Consider the following 20,692-nt stretch of genomic DNA (forward strand, 5'->3'; position numbering starts at 1 on the left):
ATAAAATTGTTGGGCTTTGGACATATGCCCTTTAATTAACCAGACCACTGGCCAATGTGCAGCAAAATATAGAGCAAGGGCTAGAGTGCCGTATCTGATCCAACAGAAGACCTACTGTAGCATTAATTGCAAAAAAAAAAAAAAAAAATATACACCGGACTTCTTATATTTTTGGTTCTGGGGGGTTCTAACCAACTTGATCTTGCCCTGGGTACAACAAAGCATGGTAGCTGTCATGGTGTGAATTATAATAGTTTGGCCCCATTTACTTTACTGATGCAGATTTCTAAAAGCATACGCAACCCATAGGCAAGAGTGGCGCTGTGCCTGGAACAAAACCAGCCAAGTTTTTCTAACCTTATGCAATCTCTTATCAACTTCTAGTTTAGTGCTCAGTGATCACCTTACCTCACTGTTGTAAACAGCATAAATCAAGAAAATATACAGCCCCTGAAAAAAAGAGAAAACATTTAAAGTCATTTCACAAATTTAAACTATTCAAAAAATGTTGTTTAAAAAAGAAAACAACATAAAAAGAGAAAACATTTAAAATAACACATTACAAATGTAAACTATTAAATATAATCTGTAAGAAGAGCAAAGTTAACCAACACTTTTGAGGCATCTAAAAATGTTTTAGGTCATTTAACTAAGAATGCCCTTACATAGTGCAGTTTTTCAATGTAATTTAGAAGGCAAAACCAGGTGTGAGTCATAATGAATTAGATAATATAAAGAACAGATGATCCTTTCTTTTTGTTGTTGTTTATTTTTTTTTTATTCATTTTACACCGGAAGTGGATAAAATAAGAGTAGAAGTAGCATATATTCTTTAGATTATTTAACCCATTATGATCCACAGATGGTTTTGGCTTCAAAACTGCACTCTGTAAGAGCACCCTGATAAATTCACATCTATCTATCTATCTCATATCAACAGTGTGCATTACTTATTTATCTGATGCCAATGTACTATCAATTTATCTTGTATCTATGTATTTATTAATTTGAGATCGATGTTTTATCCAAAGCCAATTCTAGCCTTTCTGCTAACTGGGGGGGGGGGGGGGAATTCAAATGGGGTCCCCGTCGCAACCCCATTTAAAATTATAAGGTATGGGAAAAGATAAACCCTTGTTCACGGCGCAAGCTCTTGGGTGCAGGTACATCCAATCAATCAGGACTTGGAGATGGGCCATCAATTGTGCTTTATTTACAAAAATCATGAAAGATACAGTTCTGGGGAGGAAGTAACTTCATGAGATGCTGTGGTGCTTATATATACCAGGAAATTTGTCTTGCTTGATATTTGGAAATAAATCCCAATTGATTTTGGACATTTTTTTTTCACCAGGTGCAGCTTGATAAATGTCCCCTAACTGTTCCTTAGCAATCTTCTTCTAACCCTGACCTGAGAAGGCCAATACAGCCCACACAATTCAGCTGCTATAAGGTTTTCTTTTGTATTGTACAAGAAGTGCAGTGGTTCTATGGCTGGGCTCTGAACACGCACTATTATTATGTCTGACAAAGCAAATGCAGCCCACATACCACCACAATGCAGCTGCTATAGTACGTTGGTAGGGTAAAGATGTAGTGCAGCACTGCTTCTCTGGCCTCTGGCATTTACACTGTCCTTGACAAAGCCGTTCTCAGCTTCTTTCCCTAAAATGGCTGCTGTAACACGTGCATAGAGGGAGATTTATCAAAACCTGTGTAGAGGAAGAGCGGTGCAGTTGCCCGTAGCAACCAATCAGATCGCTTCTTTCATTTTTCACAGGTCTCTTTAAAAGTGACAGAAGCGATCTGATTGGTTGCTATGGGCAACTGCACCACTCTTCCTCTACACAGGTTTTGATAAATCACCCCATTAGGCTTTTCAGCTCTGACGAAAACTTCTGACTAAAACTGGGCTTTATGGCTTTGGTTTGATCAACACCACTAGACAGTCATATACCATACACATATGCAGATGATCATATAAACCAGGATCTCTCTTTTTTAAGCTAAAAAAAAAAAGGGGCAACATATGGTTCACTTCCGCCCAACTCCCCATATACTTTATGGCATAATAGAGATACCGAATGTGAGAGAGAGATTATATTTTGTTCTGCAAGGTAGCTTAACACTTCATATTACAGAATGCAGAAGAAACAAGCAGAAGATTAATAAAAAAAAACAGGAAACTGTTCTGAAATTTTTTATATAACATTAAATTACGCATCGCAACCTTTGAGCACCCAACTCTTGTAAGGGTGTACAGAACTAAATGTATTGCCGTTTTCCACACTCAAATCAGGGTACAGCGAATAATAGATAAAACATATGTGTTGACACTGTGAAGATACATCAGCAGGTGAATGTAGCATTTCGTGAACATTGCTTAAGACATCAGTTTTCTTAATAACCCCTTCCCTTTCTTTCCTTTAAATATCACTTTATTGCCTTTTGCTTTTTACGATATTGTGTGACTTTTTAAGTGGATGTTTCTCATCAACAGATTGACTAATGTAATGTTTTTAAGAATCCGACAATGAATTGCTGCCTGTACAGAAAACAGGTCTTGAACATATTATATTTTATTACACTCAGTAGCTTAAATAACCCAATTCTTGTAAGTGCATGTAGAACAAAATGTATTCATGTTTACAAGACACAATGCAGAAAATAATAGATAGAACATTAACCTGCATGATCATAGCCCAGATTTATCAAAGAATGTCTGTGGTAGATCTATTTTCCCACGTTTATTTGAGTGGTGGGTTTGACTAGCGTGCATCTTAATTATCAAGAAGGTGCAGCAGGAGGATGAATTTTGTGCAGCTCTGCTGTGGGGGGAAAAGCTCTACCACATACTCTTTTTCTAGACGCTTGTGAGGGAGGGAAGTAGACACTTTCCCAGGTCCTGAATTTGGCAGGTTAGGTGTTTTTACTTACATTCACAGAGCTGTCGGGACATTTTTACTTGCATTTTAGACGCTACAATCAAATTTGATTGCGGTGTCTAAGGGGTTAAAGCCGGGCATTAGAGATGGGTCCTGTTGGCAGATAGCCGCCAGGACCACCCAGCTATGGCCTGCACTCAGCTCCTGAGCGTGTGTCATAGAAGGGGAGTGGGACGCTGTCGTCCCCAAGCGGTTAAAGGTTGAATTGTGGAAGGTAGAAATTATTCTCACGCCTACTGGTAGGTGGCCGATGCGTGCTGGCCCCGAGTCAGTGGAGCACTGTCCTCCAATTGTAAAGCATCGGGTTTGCCTTTCCAAATTCCCATAAAGGTGTGATCAAGGTCTTCTATTGCCTTTCACTATAAATATAATTGTACATACAAATCTATTTAGCGATATGCATTTTCATTATAAATGTAAGTGTACATACAAATCTATTTAGCCACATGCATATATACTTATATACATTTATATACATATAAATATTTATATACATTATATGCATATACATTTTGATGAATATATTCCCAGCAGGGCACGGCAGTTCTGTTCTCCGAAGTTCCTCCACTCTCTATGGCACTTGTAAAGCCAAACAGAGGAGGAGACTCAGAAGCTGCCGTTCCTGCCGTGTACTCAGCCTGTATGCGTGCTCCCGAGAGGAAGCGCTGCATACAGGAAGTAGGGTGGAAGCTAGCCCTGGCAGGCCTCAGATGACGTCACGCTTTCCGGGCCAGGTCCACTTCCTCCCCTCGCACACAGCACCAAACTGAGCTACCGAAGAGAGAAGAAATGACGTAGTTATAGTTGGATTTGAATTTAAAAAAAGGACAGGGATAGAGTTAGTCAGTGATAGATGGGGAGGGGGATTAGGGAGAGTGTACATAGATGCTCTTTAAAGCAGACACTGTTGAGGAACCTGAGGAGAACATCAGTGACGTGCAGACACTTGTTGATGATGATGAAGCCGATCGCAATTGGAAGCCGGGTGCAGAAGGGGCTTCATCAGGAGAAGAGAGTGGCAGCTTGCCCATGAGGCAGCAGCTGAGCCAGCAAGGCGGTAGCATGGTTGGCAGTCAGCATGGTGGCAGAAGTGGAAATTCGGGAGCCAAACGTGCCCAGGGGAGACCACCTGCTTCGCGACCGCCTACCTTGCCAGGAGGTAGTGGAAAAGGGGTTCCTGGAGACGGCGGCAGTAGCAGTTAGCCATTCCGCCAACAATCCATCGACGAAGCCATGTCCAAGAGACAACAGTATGAGCCCACTCATCCAATGGCGCAGAAGCTGAATGTGCTCCTGTCTAAGTTGCTGATGCTGCAGTAACACCCTTTTCAAGTGGTAGACTCTGCACCTTTTGGAGAACTGATGGCTTATGCCGAGCCGAGGTGGAGAGTCCCAAGCCGTCATTTCTTTGCGAAGAAGGCAGTACCAGCCCTGCACAATTTTGTGGAAGAGAAGGTGGTCCAGTACCTGAGCCTGTCGGTGTGCACCAAAGTGCACGGCAGCGTTGACGTCTAGAGCTGTAACTACCGTCAGGAACAATGCATGTCCTTTATGGCTCACTGGGTGAATGTGGCTCCTGCACAGCCACAACCCCAACTTGGACAGGTCATGCTGCTTCCTCCTCCACGCTCTCAGCCCATTGGTCCTGTGACAGTGTGCGACTCCGCCTCCTTATCCTCCACCGTGTCCTCAGCCTCCACTGCCCAGACAAGTCTCAGTGGCCCTTCAGCACACCATCTGTGCAGGGCACGGCGGTGTCACGCTGTTCTTCAAATGGTTTACCTTGGTGAAAAGAGTCACACAGGGGAGGAACTGCTAAAAGTAATTCTTAAAGAAACTGGTGCATGGCTTACTCCATGAAAACTGGAAATGGGAACCATGGTGACTGACATCGGGAAGAATATCTTGCATTCGCTGCTACTGGGAAGGCTGAGCTATGCGCCCTGCATGGCACACATGTTTAATGTGGCTGTGAAGAAGTTCCTGAAGTGTTCCCCCCATTTGCAAGACATCCTAGCAATCGGAAAGAAACTTTGCATGCACTTCCGCCGCTTGTACACTGCAAAGCACACCCTCCTTGAGCTGCAGCATCAGAACAATATCCCACAACATAGTCTGATCTGAAACGTTGCCACACGTTGGAATTCCACCCTCCATATGTTGGACCGACAGTATGAAAGAGAGAAAAACAAACAATCACCAATTTCTTGATGATCCAAGCAGATAGGGGTACTCCCCTGTGTAACTTCAATGTGAACCAGTGGCAGCTCATACGTAACACCTGCCATTTGCTCAGGCCCTTTGAGGAAGCCACAATATTAGTAAGTTGCCAGGATTACGGAATGAATGATGTCATTCCACTACTTCATTTCTTACAACATGTGTTGGATCCTCTCGCAGGTCTGAATTGGGGGGCCCCCTGTGGTCACCTTACACTGCCATGGCTGCTGGGGAGGGGTGGGGTGGCAGGAGCAGTACCAGCTCCATCAGCAGCAGCCTGAGTCTACCGTCGCTGATGAGTAGCTTTCTTCACCCGCATAGTGAAGCAACTCATCAGCAGCAGGTAGACCTGGAGCAGGACCTGAACCAGCAGGTGGTGGCATACCTTGACATGCCTATGCCAACACACCTTGAAGATCCGCTGGACTTCTGGGAAGCCAAACTTGATTTGTGGCCTCAACTAGCAGAGTTGGCCCTGGAAAAGCTGTCCTGCCCGGCCCGTAGTGTGCCATCAGAGCAGCGTGTTAAGTGTGGCGGGGGCCATAGTCACCCCAAGGAGAACTCGTCTGTCCACGAAAAATGTGGAGAGACTGATCTTTGTGAAGATGAATCAGGCATGGATCAGCCAGGATTTCCAACCACCAATGCCTGATGCATGAGAGTAGATTGACCATGGTGCCACACCAACACTTCACAAATATGGATAGTGCCAAACAGATTTAAGGTGCTGCTCCCCAGTTACAAACATTGCTCCACATCAGACCTTTTTCACCCACCTTCGTCCCTGGGTACTGGTATTTCCACCCACTGTACCACTCTGTCACTGGGTCACTTTCAGGACTCCTGATGTTGCTGCTGCAACCTCCAGGCTGTCTCATTCAGCCACTACATGGTCTTTTCTCATGCTTCAGCCAACTACAGGCTGTGTCATTCGGGCCACTATATGGTCTCCTCATGCTTCAGCCACCTCCAGGCTGTGTCATTCATCCAATATATGGATTACTGATGCTTCAGCCAGTTCCAGTCTGTCATTCAGCATCTACATGGTTTAGTGATGCTGCTGGGCCTAGGACATTGCATATATATGTTTATGGTAGCACTAGGTACCATACATCTTCAATGGAAATTTCAAAATTAATCTTTTATTCTTAGAGATTGTGAGGCCCTATTGTCTCCTCATCTGCCGACAACTCCAGACAGTCATTCAGCCACTATATGGTCTCCTCATACTGATGCCACCTCCAGGCTGTTTCATTCAGCCACTATATGGTCTCTTCTCATGCTCCAGCCAACTCCAGACTGTGCCATTCAGCCACTATATGGTCTCCTCCTACTGATGCCATCTCCAGGCTCTGTCATTGTGCTGCCATGTGACATGTAACTCCTTGTTAGATTTGTTCTTTTGTACCCACACGCCAGGGCCCGGGACACTATAACTTGGGAGTTAAAAGTTCAATTTCAAAACCTCACTTTCAATTTCAAAATCTTAAATTTAAGACTCATAAATTTCAATGGTCTCCTCATGCTTCTGCCAACTCCAGGTTGTGCCATTCAGACACTATATGGTCTCCTCATGCTTCAGCCAACTCCGGGCTGTGTCATTCAGCCAATATATGGTTTACTGAGGCTGCTGGACCTGGGCTTGGGCCTAATTTTTTTTTATGGTAGCACTAGCTACCCTAAATCTTCAATTGAAATTTCAAAATTCGTCTTTTTCTCTTAGGGATTGTGAAGCCCTGGTGTCTCCTCATGATTCAGTCAACTCCAGGCTTTGTCATTCAGGCAATATATGGTTTACTGATGCTGCTGGGGCTGGGAATAAAACTTTTGTTATAGTTGCACTAGCTACCTGAAATATTCCGTTGAAGTTGCAGAATTCATATTTTAATCTTAGGGATTGTGAAGTCCTAGTGTCTACTCATGCTACTGCCAACTCCTGGCTGTGCCATTTAGACACTATATATATGGTCTCCTCATGCTTCAGCCAACAACAGGCTGTGTAATTCAGCCACTATATGGTTTACTGATGCTGCTGGGTGTGGGTCTGGGCATAACATTTTTTTATGGTAGCACTGGCTACCATAAATCTTCAATTCAAATTTCAAAATTCATCTTTTAATCTTAGGGATTGTGAAGCCCTAGTGTCTACTCATGCTGCTGCCAGCTCCAGGATGTGTAATTCTGCCACTATATGATCTCCTCATGCTGCCAACAACTCCATGCTGTGTCATTCAGCCACTATATGGTCTCCTCATGCTGCCAACACCTCCATGCTGTGTCATTTAGCAACTATATGGTCTCCTCATGCTGCAAACACCTCCACGCTGTGTCATGTAGCCACTATATGCTCTCCTCATGCTGCCAACACCTCCACGCTGTGTCATTTAGCCATTATATGGTCTCATACTGATGCCGCCTCCAGGCTCTGTCATTGTGCTGCTCTTCTGCAGTGATTCTAAAATCGATGCCTGTAATCTGCATGTCATATTGAATAACAGTATTATTTGACTACCCCAGCACACTCCAAATGCATGTTAGAACACAGCAAAGTGTTCTAAACCCCTATTGAGGCTCTCTGTAGCTGTTTTTAATATAGATTTGCAGCAAATAAATTTGGATCAAACAAAATTTTTTCAAAAAATTCGGCCGAATGGAATTTTTCAAAAGTTCGCTTATCTCTAGTAGCCTTTGTTACTTTGGTCCCAGCTCTCTGGAGGTAATTCACTAGATCCCCCCGTGTGGTTCTGGGATTTTTGCTCACCATTCTTGTGATAATTTTGACACCACGGGGTGAGATCTTGCATGGAGCCTTGTTTGTGGGTGACCAGATACGTATTTTTCACCATAATTTGCATATACATTTTTTGAAAATCAGACAATGTGATTTAATTTTTTTTTCTCATTATGTCTCTCATAGCTGACGTATACCTATGATGAAAATTACAGGCCTCTCTAATCTTTTTAAGTGGGAGAACTTGCACAATTGTTGGCTGACTAATTACTTGTTTGCCCCACTGTATGGTATGCAGCCAGCTTGCCACTGCTTTCCAGCATCAAACACCTGCTGAACGGGGGTCCAGTCTTCGCTCCCTGCTTAGTCAATGCTCCACTACCTCTGCCAGCACTACCCCTGCGAGAGGCAGGAGCAGCAGTGACATCTTGGAGTATATGATGATGACATTTTTGCATCTGGTATTGCACCCTGACATGAATCATCCCCAAAGGGATGTACACTACTACCAGGTGGTCTGTGCCCTTTCTCTGACAGATACCATGAACCCCGATCCCATGGACTACTGGGTCATGAGACTAGACTTCTGTTTGGCCCAAACTTTCCCAATTTGCAATGGATGTTCCGTCTTGTCCACCATGCAGTGGAGAGCCTTCAGTGCAGCAGGTGTCATCTTTCCCCATAAGCGAACAAGATTGTCTGCCATCAATGTAGAAAAACTAATATTTGGTAAAAATGAATCTGGTATGCATCAGTAAGGAATTTAAACTTCCTGGGCCAGATGCCACTGATTAGACATTACTACCACCACCTGGCTGGCATCTACACTCCCACCAGTCCACCAGCTACTGCTGTTCACTGGATACTGCAACTCACACCAGTTTACCATGTCCTGCTGTACCCTGGCTACTACACTTCCACAGTATGACACCTCTTGCTTTACGCTGGCTACTAAATTCCTACCAGTGAGTTACCTTTTGCTGCTACCGCTACTACCAGCCAGGCTCAGACGTACACAACCCATAATTCCCACAAAACAGATCATTTATTTTTTTGGCTTTTCACACAAAAGATGTTTCTTCTTGACTATTTTTGGGCATCAATCCTTTGTCATCTCCCACAAAAGGGATAATTTTTGGAACGCTTGGAAAAAGCCTTCACATCTTCTGATATATCTGTGTAGATTTTAAAGGGGTACTCCGGTGAAAACCTTTTTTCTTTTAAATCAACTGGTGGCAGAAAGTTAAACATATCTGTAAATTACTTCTATTAAAAAATCTTAATCCTTCCAGTTCTTATTAGCTGCTGAATACTACAGAGGAAATTCCTTTCTTTTTGGAACACTGATGACATCACGATCACAGTGCTCTCTGCTGACATCTCTGTCCATTTTAGCAACCATGCATAGCAGATGTATGTTAAGGGCCGCATGGTGGATCAGTGGTTAGCACTGCTGCCTTGCAGTGCTGGGGACTTGGGTTCGAATCCCACTAAGGACAACAATAAAATAAAGAGTTATTATTATTAAAATAACGTCAGCAGAGAGAACTGTGCTCGTGATGTCATCAGAGAGAATTCCAAAAAGAAAAGAATTTCCTCTGTAGTATTCAGCAGCTAATAAGTACTGGAAGGATTAAGATTTTTTAATAGAAGTAATTTACAAATGTTTACCTTTCTGCCACCAGTTGATTTAAAAGAAAAAAAGGTTTTCACCGGAGTACCCCTTTAACACCGACCGGGATCTGCCAACAACCAAGCATACTTTATGTAGCTTCATTTTAGTGTTAAAAGCATATAAAATCTGCTAGTACAGTGTTTTTAAACAAGCTGTTAGTTACCATTGGTCACTATAAGTTGCCATAACTTAAACTACTTGAACACATTCCTAGGTGACCCTAGCAGTGTTATAAAGGGCTTTAGAGCTCTTAGGAAAGGTTATACACATGTTTTGAGGCTTATTTCATTGCCGGTTTGCGGAAAACTAGTTCAACATGAACCAAACTTTTTTTTTCGGAAGTTTAGTGATCCAAGTGAACTGAACTTTTCAAAAGTTTGTTCATCTCTTATAATAATAATAATAAAACAAAACATTCTTATTCTCCAGTTTTGTGGAAAGAAATTCCAGGGTAATTGATGGTAAAAATAGTTTTTGAAATGTTTTCATTTTTTAAATAGACCCCTATATAAGACTTCAGTTGTTTATTAATAGAAATAAAGGTCTATTTGCTTCATTCAAGTAGAGGGAAATCGGAGTGAGTAGGAGAGTATATACATAGAGACCTGTTTAGGTCAGTCCTGGGCCATGTACCCCAGTTTAATTACATTCTCAAAGCAATACTATCTCTCCTTTCTCCTGATTTACAATGCATGCTTTTTCTATTTCTGCCAAATAAATCATCTGCATCTCAGAAAGTAATGCATCTTATCAACACTGTATAATTCCTTTCCTAGTAGACATCCAGGCCAACATTCACAACAGCCATTAACTCTCTGTCCTTTAAAAGAAACATAGGCTACCCCCACATTATTTTGTTTTGGAATAGCCGCCAAGTTTTTCATGAAGTAGGACATTGAGGGGGGTGGTGGAATGTCGCAGCTGTAGTATATTGTTATCAAGGCGTGTGACAGGGAAAAAAACTACAAGCAGGATTTAAATTATCCAGATGATTTCTAACCATAAAGTGAATGTCTACCTTTTAGTAATATCCTGTTGAGTTTAGGCCCCAATTTCTGTACTGATACATTCCTCCACACATTATTTATAGAGGTATAACACCATTTCTGTGATACAGAGGCCTAAATATGCTATCTAGAAGTATAGATTAAAAGCAATCTGCCAGCTCTATATCACGTTCAGACCGTCCAACATGGGAAGATAGCTGATAGGGAGATATAACAAACAATACCAGTCTGATGGTGGCTGTTTGCAAAGTTGTAAAACCATGTTTTCCTTCTAAGCTGAAGTTCCAGAGGCAGTGCTGAGCCACATCATGCATGTAAGTTCCCTACTGCACTCCTAGCTCAAGCTTAGCTTCCAGCAATGAGCCCTGTACATCAACAATGCAGGGCAGGGAAGATGGGAAAGGGAGGAAACGTTTATGCTGCAGTCCAGCACAGTCCCTAGGAAAATGAGCTTGTAGCGCCACAGCTCATTGAAATAACTCTGCTGGGGTACCAGGATTTGGCTGTACACCTATTTACTTTAAAAGGCTAGACAACACTAACAAAACAGCATGCAGTAAGAAATGTGGCTTAGAGTGCGGGCTTTTGATGGAATATACACTGCTCAAAAAAATAAAGGGAACATTAAGATAACACATCCTAGAACTGAATGAATGAACTAATCTTATGAAATACTTTCGTCTTTACATAGTTGAATGTGCTGACAACAAAATCACACAAAAATTATCAATGGAAATCAAATTTATCAATCCATGGAGGTCTGGATATGGAAAACCACACTACAGGCCGATCCAACTTTGATGTAATGTCCTTAAAACAAGTAAAAATGATGCTCAGTAGTGTGTGCGGCATCCACGTGCCCATACAGGACCTCCCTAAAAGGCCTGGGCATGCTCCTGATGAGGTGGCAGATGGTCTCCTAAGGGATGTCCTCCCAGACCAATCCGCCAACTCCTGTACAGGAGCGAAACATGATGTCCCAAATGTGCTCAATCGGATTCAGGTCTGGGGAATGGGCAGGCCAGTCCATAGCATCAATGCCTTCCTCTTGCAGGAACTGCTGACACACTCCAGCCACATGAGGTCTAGCATTGTCTTGCATTAGGAGGAACCCAGGGCAAACCGCACCAGCATATTTCACAAGGGGTCTGAGGATCTCATCTCGGTACCTAATGGCAGTTAGGCTACCTCTGGCAAGCACATGGAGGGCTGTGCGGCCCCCAAAAGAAATGCCACCCCACACCATTACATACCCACCACCAAATCGCTCATGCTGGAGGATGTTGCTGGCAGCAGAATGTTCTCCACAGCGTCTCCAGACACTGTCACGTCTGTCACATATGCTCAGTGTGAAACTGCTTTTATCTGTGAAGAGCATAGGGTGCCAGTGGTGAATTTGCCAATCTTAGTGTTCTCTGGCAAATTCAGAACGTCCTGCATGGTGGTCGGCTTTCAGCACAACCCCCACCTGTGGACGTCGTGCCCTCATAACACCCTCATGGAGTCTGTTTCTGACCGTTTAAGTGGACACAAGCACATTTGTGGCCTGATGGAGGTAATTTTGCAGGGCTCTGGCAGTGCTCCTCCTGCTCCGCCTTGCACAAAGGCAGAGGTAGCAGTCCTGCTTCTGGGTTGTTGCCCTTCCTACGGCCTCCTCTACGTCTCCCGAAGTACTGGCCTGTCTCCTGGTAGCGCCTCCATGCTCTAGACACTACGCTGACAGACACAGCATGGATGATGATCTGCACTACCTGAGCCACTTGTGTGGGTTGTAGACTCATGCTACCACTAGAGTGAAAGCACAGCCAGCATTCAAAAGTGACCAAAAACATCAGCCAGGAAGCATAGGAAGCATAGAAAGTGGTCTGTGGTCACCGCCTGCAGAACCACTCCTTTATTGGGGGGTGTCTTGCTAATTGCCTATAATTTCCACCTGTTGTCTGTTCCATTTGCACAACAGCAGGGAGGGAGAGCAGCTCCAAGCCTAGAGCAGGGGCGTATCAATGGAACAATGGTGAAACGGTGCTGTTGTTCCATTGATACGCCCCTGCTCTAGGCTTGGAGCTGCTCTCCCTCCCTGCACTGGGTGCAGTTTGCTGTCTTTTGTATCTACAATGAAGTCCAGAATTCTATTGCAACTAAATGGTGAGTGCAGACACATTCTTTTCTCTTGCTTTGGATATTTTTGTGGAATCGCTGTGTTCCACTAGTGTCTGGTTTTACACTTCACCGGAACTTTTCCTAGCATGCTCTATTAGGCTGCTATCATTAGTGTTGAAGTGCCCATCCCCCCACTTCGACACTGTTCGGGTGTGATTAAGAGGCTGAGGGGGGACAGTCATGTCCAGTGGGATAAGACTTACAGTCTCCTAAACTTACTCGTGTAGTCCAGCATTCACACCATTTACACTAAGTGCCCACCTATCTGACTGTTAAGAGAAAAGTGCAGATATTCAAGCAAATAAACCAAATTGTAAAACCCCTATGTTTTGGGCATGTCGGGTATGACAAGAAAGTAAGAACATCAAGGCACCCGAGGCTATAACAACATATAAACAAACACATTTTTTTTTAAACTACTCCAGGTCCTCTTTTAACCCCTTAAGGATACAGGGTTTTTCTGTTTTTGCATTTTCATTTTTTGCTCATCACATTCTAAAAATCATAACTCTTTCAATTTTGCATCTAAAAATTCCATATTATGGCTTATTTTTTGCACCACCAATTCTACTTTGCAGTGACAGTCAGTTTACCAAAATATCCACGGCGGCGAAGCGGAAAAAGAAATTTATTGTGCGTCAAAATTGAAGAAAAAATGCAATTTTGTAACTTTTGGGGGCTTCCATTTCTACGCAGTACATTTTTCCGGTAAAAATGACATCTTATCTTTATTCTGTAGGTCCATACGGTTAAAATGATACCCTACTTATATAGGTTTGATTTTGTATTACTTCTAAAAAAAAAAAATCATAATTACATGCAGGAAAATATATAAGTTTAAAATTGTCATATTCTGACACCAATAACTTAATTTTTCTGCGTGCGGGCCGGTATGAGGACTCATTTTTTGCACCGTGATCTCATGTTTTTATCGGTACAATTTTTATATTGATCAGACTTTTTGATTGCTTTTATGCATTTTTTCATTATATAAAAAGTGACCAAAAATACAATATTTTGGACTTTTGATTTTTTTTGCGTGTACGCCATTGACCATGCAGTTTAATTAACAATATATTTTTATAGTTCGGACATTTCTGCACGCGGCGATACCACATACGCTTATTTCTACAAAGTTTTTTTTTAAATGGAAAAGGGGGGTTATTCTTACTTTTATTAGGGAAGGCGTTAAATGACCTTTATTAACTTTTTTTTCATTTTCTTTCACTTTTTTTTTGCAGTGTTATAGCCCCCCCCCCCCCCGGTGGCTTTTTTACTGCACATACCGATCTCATACACAGATCATTGCTGTGCATTGACACGGCAAAGATCAGTGTAATCGGTGGTCGATTGCTCAAGCCTGGATCTCTGGCTTGAAGCAATCAATCGCCGATCGGACGCGACGGAGGCTGATCGGTACATCGCAATTTCCCCGCGATGGTCCCGATCAGCCCGACTTAGCTGCCAGGAAGCTTTTACTTTCATTTTAGACACGGCGATCAACACCGCTTCTAAAGGGTTAATAGTGCGCAGCACAACAATCAGTGCCACGCGCTATTAGCCCAGGTCCCAGCTGTCATATTAGGCGCTGGGGCCGACCCAGTATGACGAAGGGTCACGGTGTGAATCCGCATTTCATACCGGGACCGGGCACAGGGTGTACAGGTACGCCCTGCGTCCGTAAGAGTTTAAACCTCAAGTTACAGTATTAATTGGTTCCAGGATAACCATTGTATGTTGAGACCATAACTCTATGGAAAACTGGTAATTGGTCCTGAAGCCTCAAAATGTTATCCAAAAATAGGAAAAAGTGAGGATTAAAGAAAAATAAGTAGATAACTAATTCAGATAAAGCAAGTTCTTATATATATATATATATGAAAGTCAGAAAGATCTGCTGGAAGCTGTAAATCACTGTCTATGTAGAGGACAGGAGCTTCTTCTAGGTACTATACAGTACACACAGTAAAATGGAGCTGCCCTGGCACAGGTAATGAGTAGTACAGAACATGTAATACCTCCATGTACTGTAGGAGGCTCTACCAGACATCATTCAGTGCATACACTTCAGTAATACAGGTGTTTTACCAGTGTATGACCATTCTGATTGGTCAGATCTTCCAGCCATTGACATGTTTCGCAGATCTGGACTGTCCATAGCATTGTATGTTGAGAAAGGGTTTCATGCTACAATGGTCCAGAAAAGACCATTGAAAATTGTATATTGAGGTCATGAGCATACATTGAGGGACCTCTGCACATCCGGTTGTAAAACAGCTCCAATGTAATAATATAGGTTTAACTTTCAACTAGCTGTCATTTTTCAATACATTGGATGAAGTGATGCATAGTTGTTAATTGTCCCAGAAACCAACTGCAAAAGGTTGAGTCAACCACAGAGGGGGTGGAGTTTGGACATTACTTGATGCTTGAGGATGGTGCTGGGCAGTCTCACGGAGATGTCTAAATTGTATTGCGTTATGTTAGCAACTATGGTGACTAGTACCTTCAAAGAGTCTTATTTGTACAATGTCTGTGGAAAAGGACGGAGCTTCCTTGAAACGCGTTAGCTGTTTTAATAAAGAAAAAAGAAACACTTTACTTGGTTGTGGACAGCGCTTTCAATTCCCATCTATCTGCACCGGTGGTTCAAAAATTTCCAGTGTTCCTATTCCCACGCTGCATGCGAGGGTGGGTCTAGCTGCAGTCCAACCAAGAGTGGATCCGTCTATCCCAGGATCCACACAACCAGCCGAGAGGGAAAAAAACGTCATACTCATACGAGCGTTGTGCCTCCATTCAGCACAACTGAATCCAGTGAGTCCTCCCAAAAATCGGGGCCTGTCCGGCACCATATTGTTCTTCACAGGGAGCGCTTTTTGTCTTTTTTTTCTCCTTTATTTGTACAATGGCATTGCTGAGCAGTCACCCATCAGTGGCTGACTATTAGTATACCCTATGTAATGTTACAGCTGCAAACTCTCATCACTGCTAATGTAATTTATAGGGATGCAAAAGGCTGAAAAAGTGATACCATATGAATACAAAGTATGAATAGAGTCAAACTGTCTAAATCAGCTGAATGCTTTCTTTGTATAGTAGCATACATTTTGGTGGCATATTTTTTGTCTCTATGTATTTTACAAAAAAAAATTTTTAAGAAAAAAAACAATAGGTATTTTACCTATGCATACCTGGAATGCATTTAGGAAAATAAAAGCGTACGCCCAGATTACACTTATGTGTACCAATACACCACACAGCCAAGTCAGGCCCAGGACAGGAAGAAGCACAATAATTGGTTTTGCAGTGGCCCTGTAAAGAAATAAATGTATGTATATATTTATTTATTGATATGGATATAATAATGAAATATACAGTATATATAAAAGAGGATATACTATACTTTACTATACATATACTATAAATATTTATTTATAGTAGTAGTGCAGTGAAATATAACTTATCCCCTATCCAAAGGATAGGGGATAAGTTAAAGATCACGTGGGGGTCTGACTGCTGGGACCCCCTGCAATCTCCTGAACAGGGCTCTGGCAGTCTGCCATAAGCAGCCGTTCTGACCCCCGTAGAAAGCCGTGGTAGACACGCCCCTTCCAAGTATCTCTATGGGATACATGGAGGGGGCGTGTCGCCCACCGCTCCGTGTGGGGGTCAGCACGCCCCCTTCCAGCAGACTGCAGGGCTCCGATCAGGAGATTGCGGGGGGTTCCCAGCGGTCAGACCCCCACGCGATCTTTAACTTATGCCCTATCTTTTAGATAGGGAATAAGTTATATTTCACTACAGAACTGCTTTAATATGCAACATTTATGTAAAGTGAACAAGAAAACACCAAATAATAGGTATTAACCATATTAGCAGTTAAAAGTACTGCTATAGTTTACACCAGGATCCCAGGAGGCTATCCATTGATCTGGCTACATTTTCCTCTGGCGCTAAAGAAAAGTTTCATGGGAAAACTGATCGTAGAATTGATCCTGTTCATTTGGGACCATTCACATTCCTGCGGCGTCTCAATTTGGATGCCGGATGGCTAAGCACAGCACATGGGCACCGGATGGGGGAATGCATCTTGTTGTGATCCCCTGTCCAGCCTGCACACTTAAAATGTACCTGTTGTCAACAAAAACTTTTTATATAATGTAGATAATGGAAATATGTGAAACATAGAATGTGTCGGCAGATAAGAACCATTTGGCCCATCTAGTCTGCCCAATAATCTGAATCTTATATGAAGGATAGCCTTATGCTTATCCCATGCACGTTTAAACTCTTTCAATGTATTTGCAGCGACCACTTCTGCAGGAAGGCTATTCCATGCACCCACTACTCTCTCAGTAAAGTAATACTTCCTGATATTACTGAATAAACCTTTGCCCCTCTAATTTAAAACAATGTCCTCTTGTGGTAGTTTTTGTTCTTTTAAATATGCTCTCTTCCTTTACCGTGTTGATTCCCTTTATGTATTTAAAAGTTTCTATTATATCCCCTGTTTCTTCTTTCTTCCAAGCTATACATGTTAAGGTGAGGTTAATATTAGTGTTGAGCGGCATAGGCCATATTCGAATTTGTGAATATTCGCAAATATATTAACGAATATTCGTCATATTCGTAATATTCTTATTTTATTTTCGCATATGCGAATATTCGCGTGTGCGAAAATTAACATATGCGAAAATTTGAATATACAAAATTAACACAAGCGAAAATTCGCATATGCGAAAATTAGCATATGCAAAGTTTTGCATATGCGAAAATTCGCACACCAGTCTCACACAGTAGTATTAGAGCCTTCTTACACCACATAAGCTGGGAGGGATGATCACTGTGATGTGTACTGTGAAAAAAAAATTAAAATAAAATAAACGAATATTGGTAATTGCGAATATTCGCGAGCAACACTAGTTAATATGTATATTTGTAATATACAATGGTTAAAAAAATGTGTATATTTATGGGTGAAAAAGTGCTGTCCTTGCAGCTATTGCCTGTGAGGAGTCCAAATACAGGAAGTGGGGACCGGACAAGCAGTGCTATGTGCAGGCTCCTGGCTTGTCGATCATCCTCATGTGTGAGCCCATAGCATGTCACATAGAAGAGTGGAGCGGATGATCCGATCACAAAAAAGTAGAACATCTGAAGGAGCGCAGACCTCTAAGGGTTAGGTTAAAATGAATGGTTTATTATAAAAGATGCATCTTTTATAATAAACCATTCATTTTAACCTAACCCTTAGAGGTCTGCGCTCCTTCAGATGTTCCACTTTTTTGTGATCGGATCATCCGCTCCACTCTTCTATTGATGTGCTGGACCCTGCCACCCAGAGCCCAGAGGAACCTGGATGCTGCGACCCCTCTCTAATTTCTAAGTGACTGCAGGTGTTATGCTCTGAGCATAACACCGTAAGGTAAGGGACCACCCTGCTGGCCCATTTATCTAACCATTTACACACAAAGTTATCTTGTTTACCTGCACGAGGTGCGCACCGCTCTCTTTCTTGTATTCCATAGCATGTCACAGAGATTCACTGGACAGAGCCCTGCTTGTCCTCACTGCACAGAGCCCTGCTTGTCCTCACTGCACAGAGCCCTGCTTGTCCACCCTCACTTCCTGAATTTGGACTCCTCATAGAGACACACAGGCAATAGTTGCAGGGACAAAAAAATACATATTTTTAAACCAATGTATATGTTAGGATTCGGCAGGCTGGATGTGGATCCTCTGTGTCAGCGAGGGATTGGCGTGGACCGTACCGGTGGACCGGTTCTAAGCTGCTACTGGTATTCACCAGAGCCCGCCGCAAAGTGGGATGGTCTTGCCGCGGCGGAAGCAACCAGGTCGTATCCACCGTTAACGGCTCAACCTCGCTGACTGCTGAGAAGGCGTGGGACAGAAGGACTAGACAGAGGCGAGGTCAGACGTAGCAGAAGGTCAGGGCAGGCGGCAAGGTTCGTAGTCAATGGTAACGGCAGAAGGTCTGGAAACACTGGTATGGCAATCACAAGAAACGCTTTCACTAGGCACAAGGGCAACAAGATCCGGCCATGCTGGGAAGGGGAAGTGAGGTTATAGGGACGTGGAGCAGGTGGGAGCTAATTACACTGATTGGACCTGGCACCAATTAGTGGTGCACTGGCCCTTTAAATCTTAAAGAGCCGGCGCGCGCGCGCCCTAGGGAGCGGAGCCGCGCGCGCCAGGACGTGACAGCCGGGGACCGGAACAGGTAAGTGGATTGGGATGCGATCCGCGAGCGGGCGCGTCCCGCTATGCGAATCGCATCCCCGTCGGCAGTGTCAGTGCAGCGGGTCTGACTGGGGCGCTGCAGAGAGGAGAACGCTGCGAGCGCTCCGGGGAGGAGCAGGGACCCGGAGCACTCGGTGTAACAGTATATTACAAATATAGATGTAATGGTATTATCTACATTATATAAAATGTTTTTGTTGATGACAGGTACACTTTAATGAACTCTGGAAGCTAAACAAGTGATGTAATTAGTTGTGGCCAGTTTTAGGCTAGGCTAGACGCCAGAAATATGTAAATACATCCAATGCCAGGTTTGTGGAGATCAGCTGATCACTGGCTGTTCTTAAAGGGGTATTCCAGCCTTGAACATCTTATCCTTTAGATAAGGGATAAGCTGTCTGGTCCCCGCAATCTCCATGCAGCCCCTGGCATTTTGTGCCGGGCGCTACTCCTGAGGCAGGATGTCACAGCCACACCCCCTCGTGATGTCATGCCATGCCCCTCCATTCATGTCTATGGGAGGGGGCGATTAATTATAAGATATAAAGGGGTATTCCGGAATTAGACATCTTATTCCCTATCCAATGGATAGGGGAGAAGATGTCTGATCGCAGGGGTCCGTCACACCCCCTCCCATAGACATGAATGGAGGGGGCGTGGCCATGACATCACGTCTCGATCTCATGAGCAGGGCCTAAAACCAAACCTTAATTAGACTAAATAATAATGTGAGGAACATAAAGTGTTAAAAACACCACTCCACTAACATCATTATGTCCGTGAATAACCAAAGGTCAAGGATAGGGCCACCCAGTTATCAGATCTGGTTATAGGGCTACAAATGCCTTATATTTTAGGTGTTAAATATAGTTATGTGTTTCAAATGTCCACAGGATTAGAGGGTACAGTTATCAATAAGTCCTATCAATGCAAAAATGGTACCGCTAAAAAACTTCTGATCATGGCGCAAAAAATGAGCCCTCATACCGCCCCATACGCGGAAAAATAAAAAATGTATAGGGGTCAGAAGATGACAATTTTAAACGTATAAATTTTCCTGCATGTAGTTTTGATTTTTTCCAGAAGTACGACAAAATCAAACCTACATAACTAGGGTATCATTTTAACCGTATGGACCTACAGAATAAAAAGAAGGTGTCATTTTTACCAAAAAATTTACTGTGCAGAAACGGAAGCCCCCAAAAGTTACAAAATGGCATTTTTTCCAATTTTGTCTCACATTAATTTTTTTTTCCGTTTCGCCGTAGATTTTTGAGTAAAATGACTGACGTCATTACAAAGTAGAATTGGTGGCGCAAAAAATAAGCCATCATATGGATTTTTAGGCAAAAAATTGAAAGATCTTTAAAGGTAAGGAGGAAAAAGGAGGAAAAAACGAAAATGCAAAAACGGAAAAACCCCGGGTCCTTAAGGGGTTAACCCACTTCAGTTGCCTCAATCAACTTTAATGGCTACATCTGAAGGGTTAAGGCTGGACAACAGTGTGTTCAACATTAGCACCATGTCCCCGCTGCTGATAGCAGCTGACGCTTACTAGATATGAAGCACGCTCTGCGCTCAGATTTTAAGCATGCCAAACATCCCAACCGTGACCAGGGCATACATGTACGCCCTGTGTCGTCTAACAGCAATGGACTTTCCAAAGGTTGGTTTTAGGGGCCTGCAATGG

The 20,692-nt window shown here is 43.0% G+C and overlaps 1 protein-coding gene across 1 annotated transcript in view; it reads right to left on the reverse strand.

Annotated features, from left to right (window-relative positions):
• The window catches only part of ADGRD2 (adhesion G protein-coupled receptor D2), a 199,284-nt gene that overhangs the window by 77,087 nt on the left and 101,505 nt on the right, over positions 1-20,692 (reverse strand). The window contains exons 19-20 of the mRNA XM_056539057.1: positions 15,933-16,053; positions 409-450 (exon numbers count right to left, since the gene is read on the reverse strand). Coding sequence (XP_056395032.1) covers positions 409-450; positions 15,933-16,053 — 163 coding nt within the window. The remainder of the gene's footprint in view (positions 1-408; positions 451-15,932; positions 16,054-20,692) is intronic.

The sequence above is a fragment of the Hyla sarda genome, chromosome 9, assembly GCF_029499605.1.
Source record: "Hyla sarda isolate aHylSar1 chromosome 9, aHylSar1.hap1, whole genome shotgun sequence".
Classification (NCBI taxonomy): Eukaryota; Metazoa; Chordata; class Amphibia; order Anura; family Hylidae; genus Hyla; species Hyla sarda.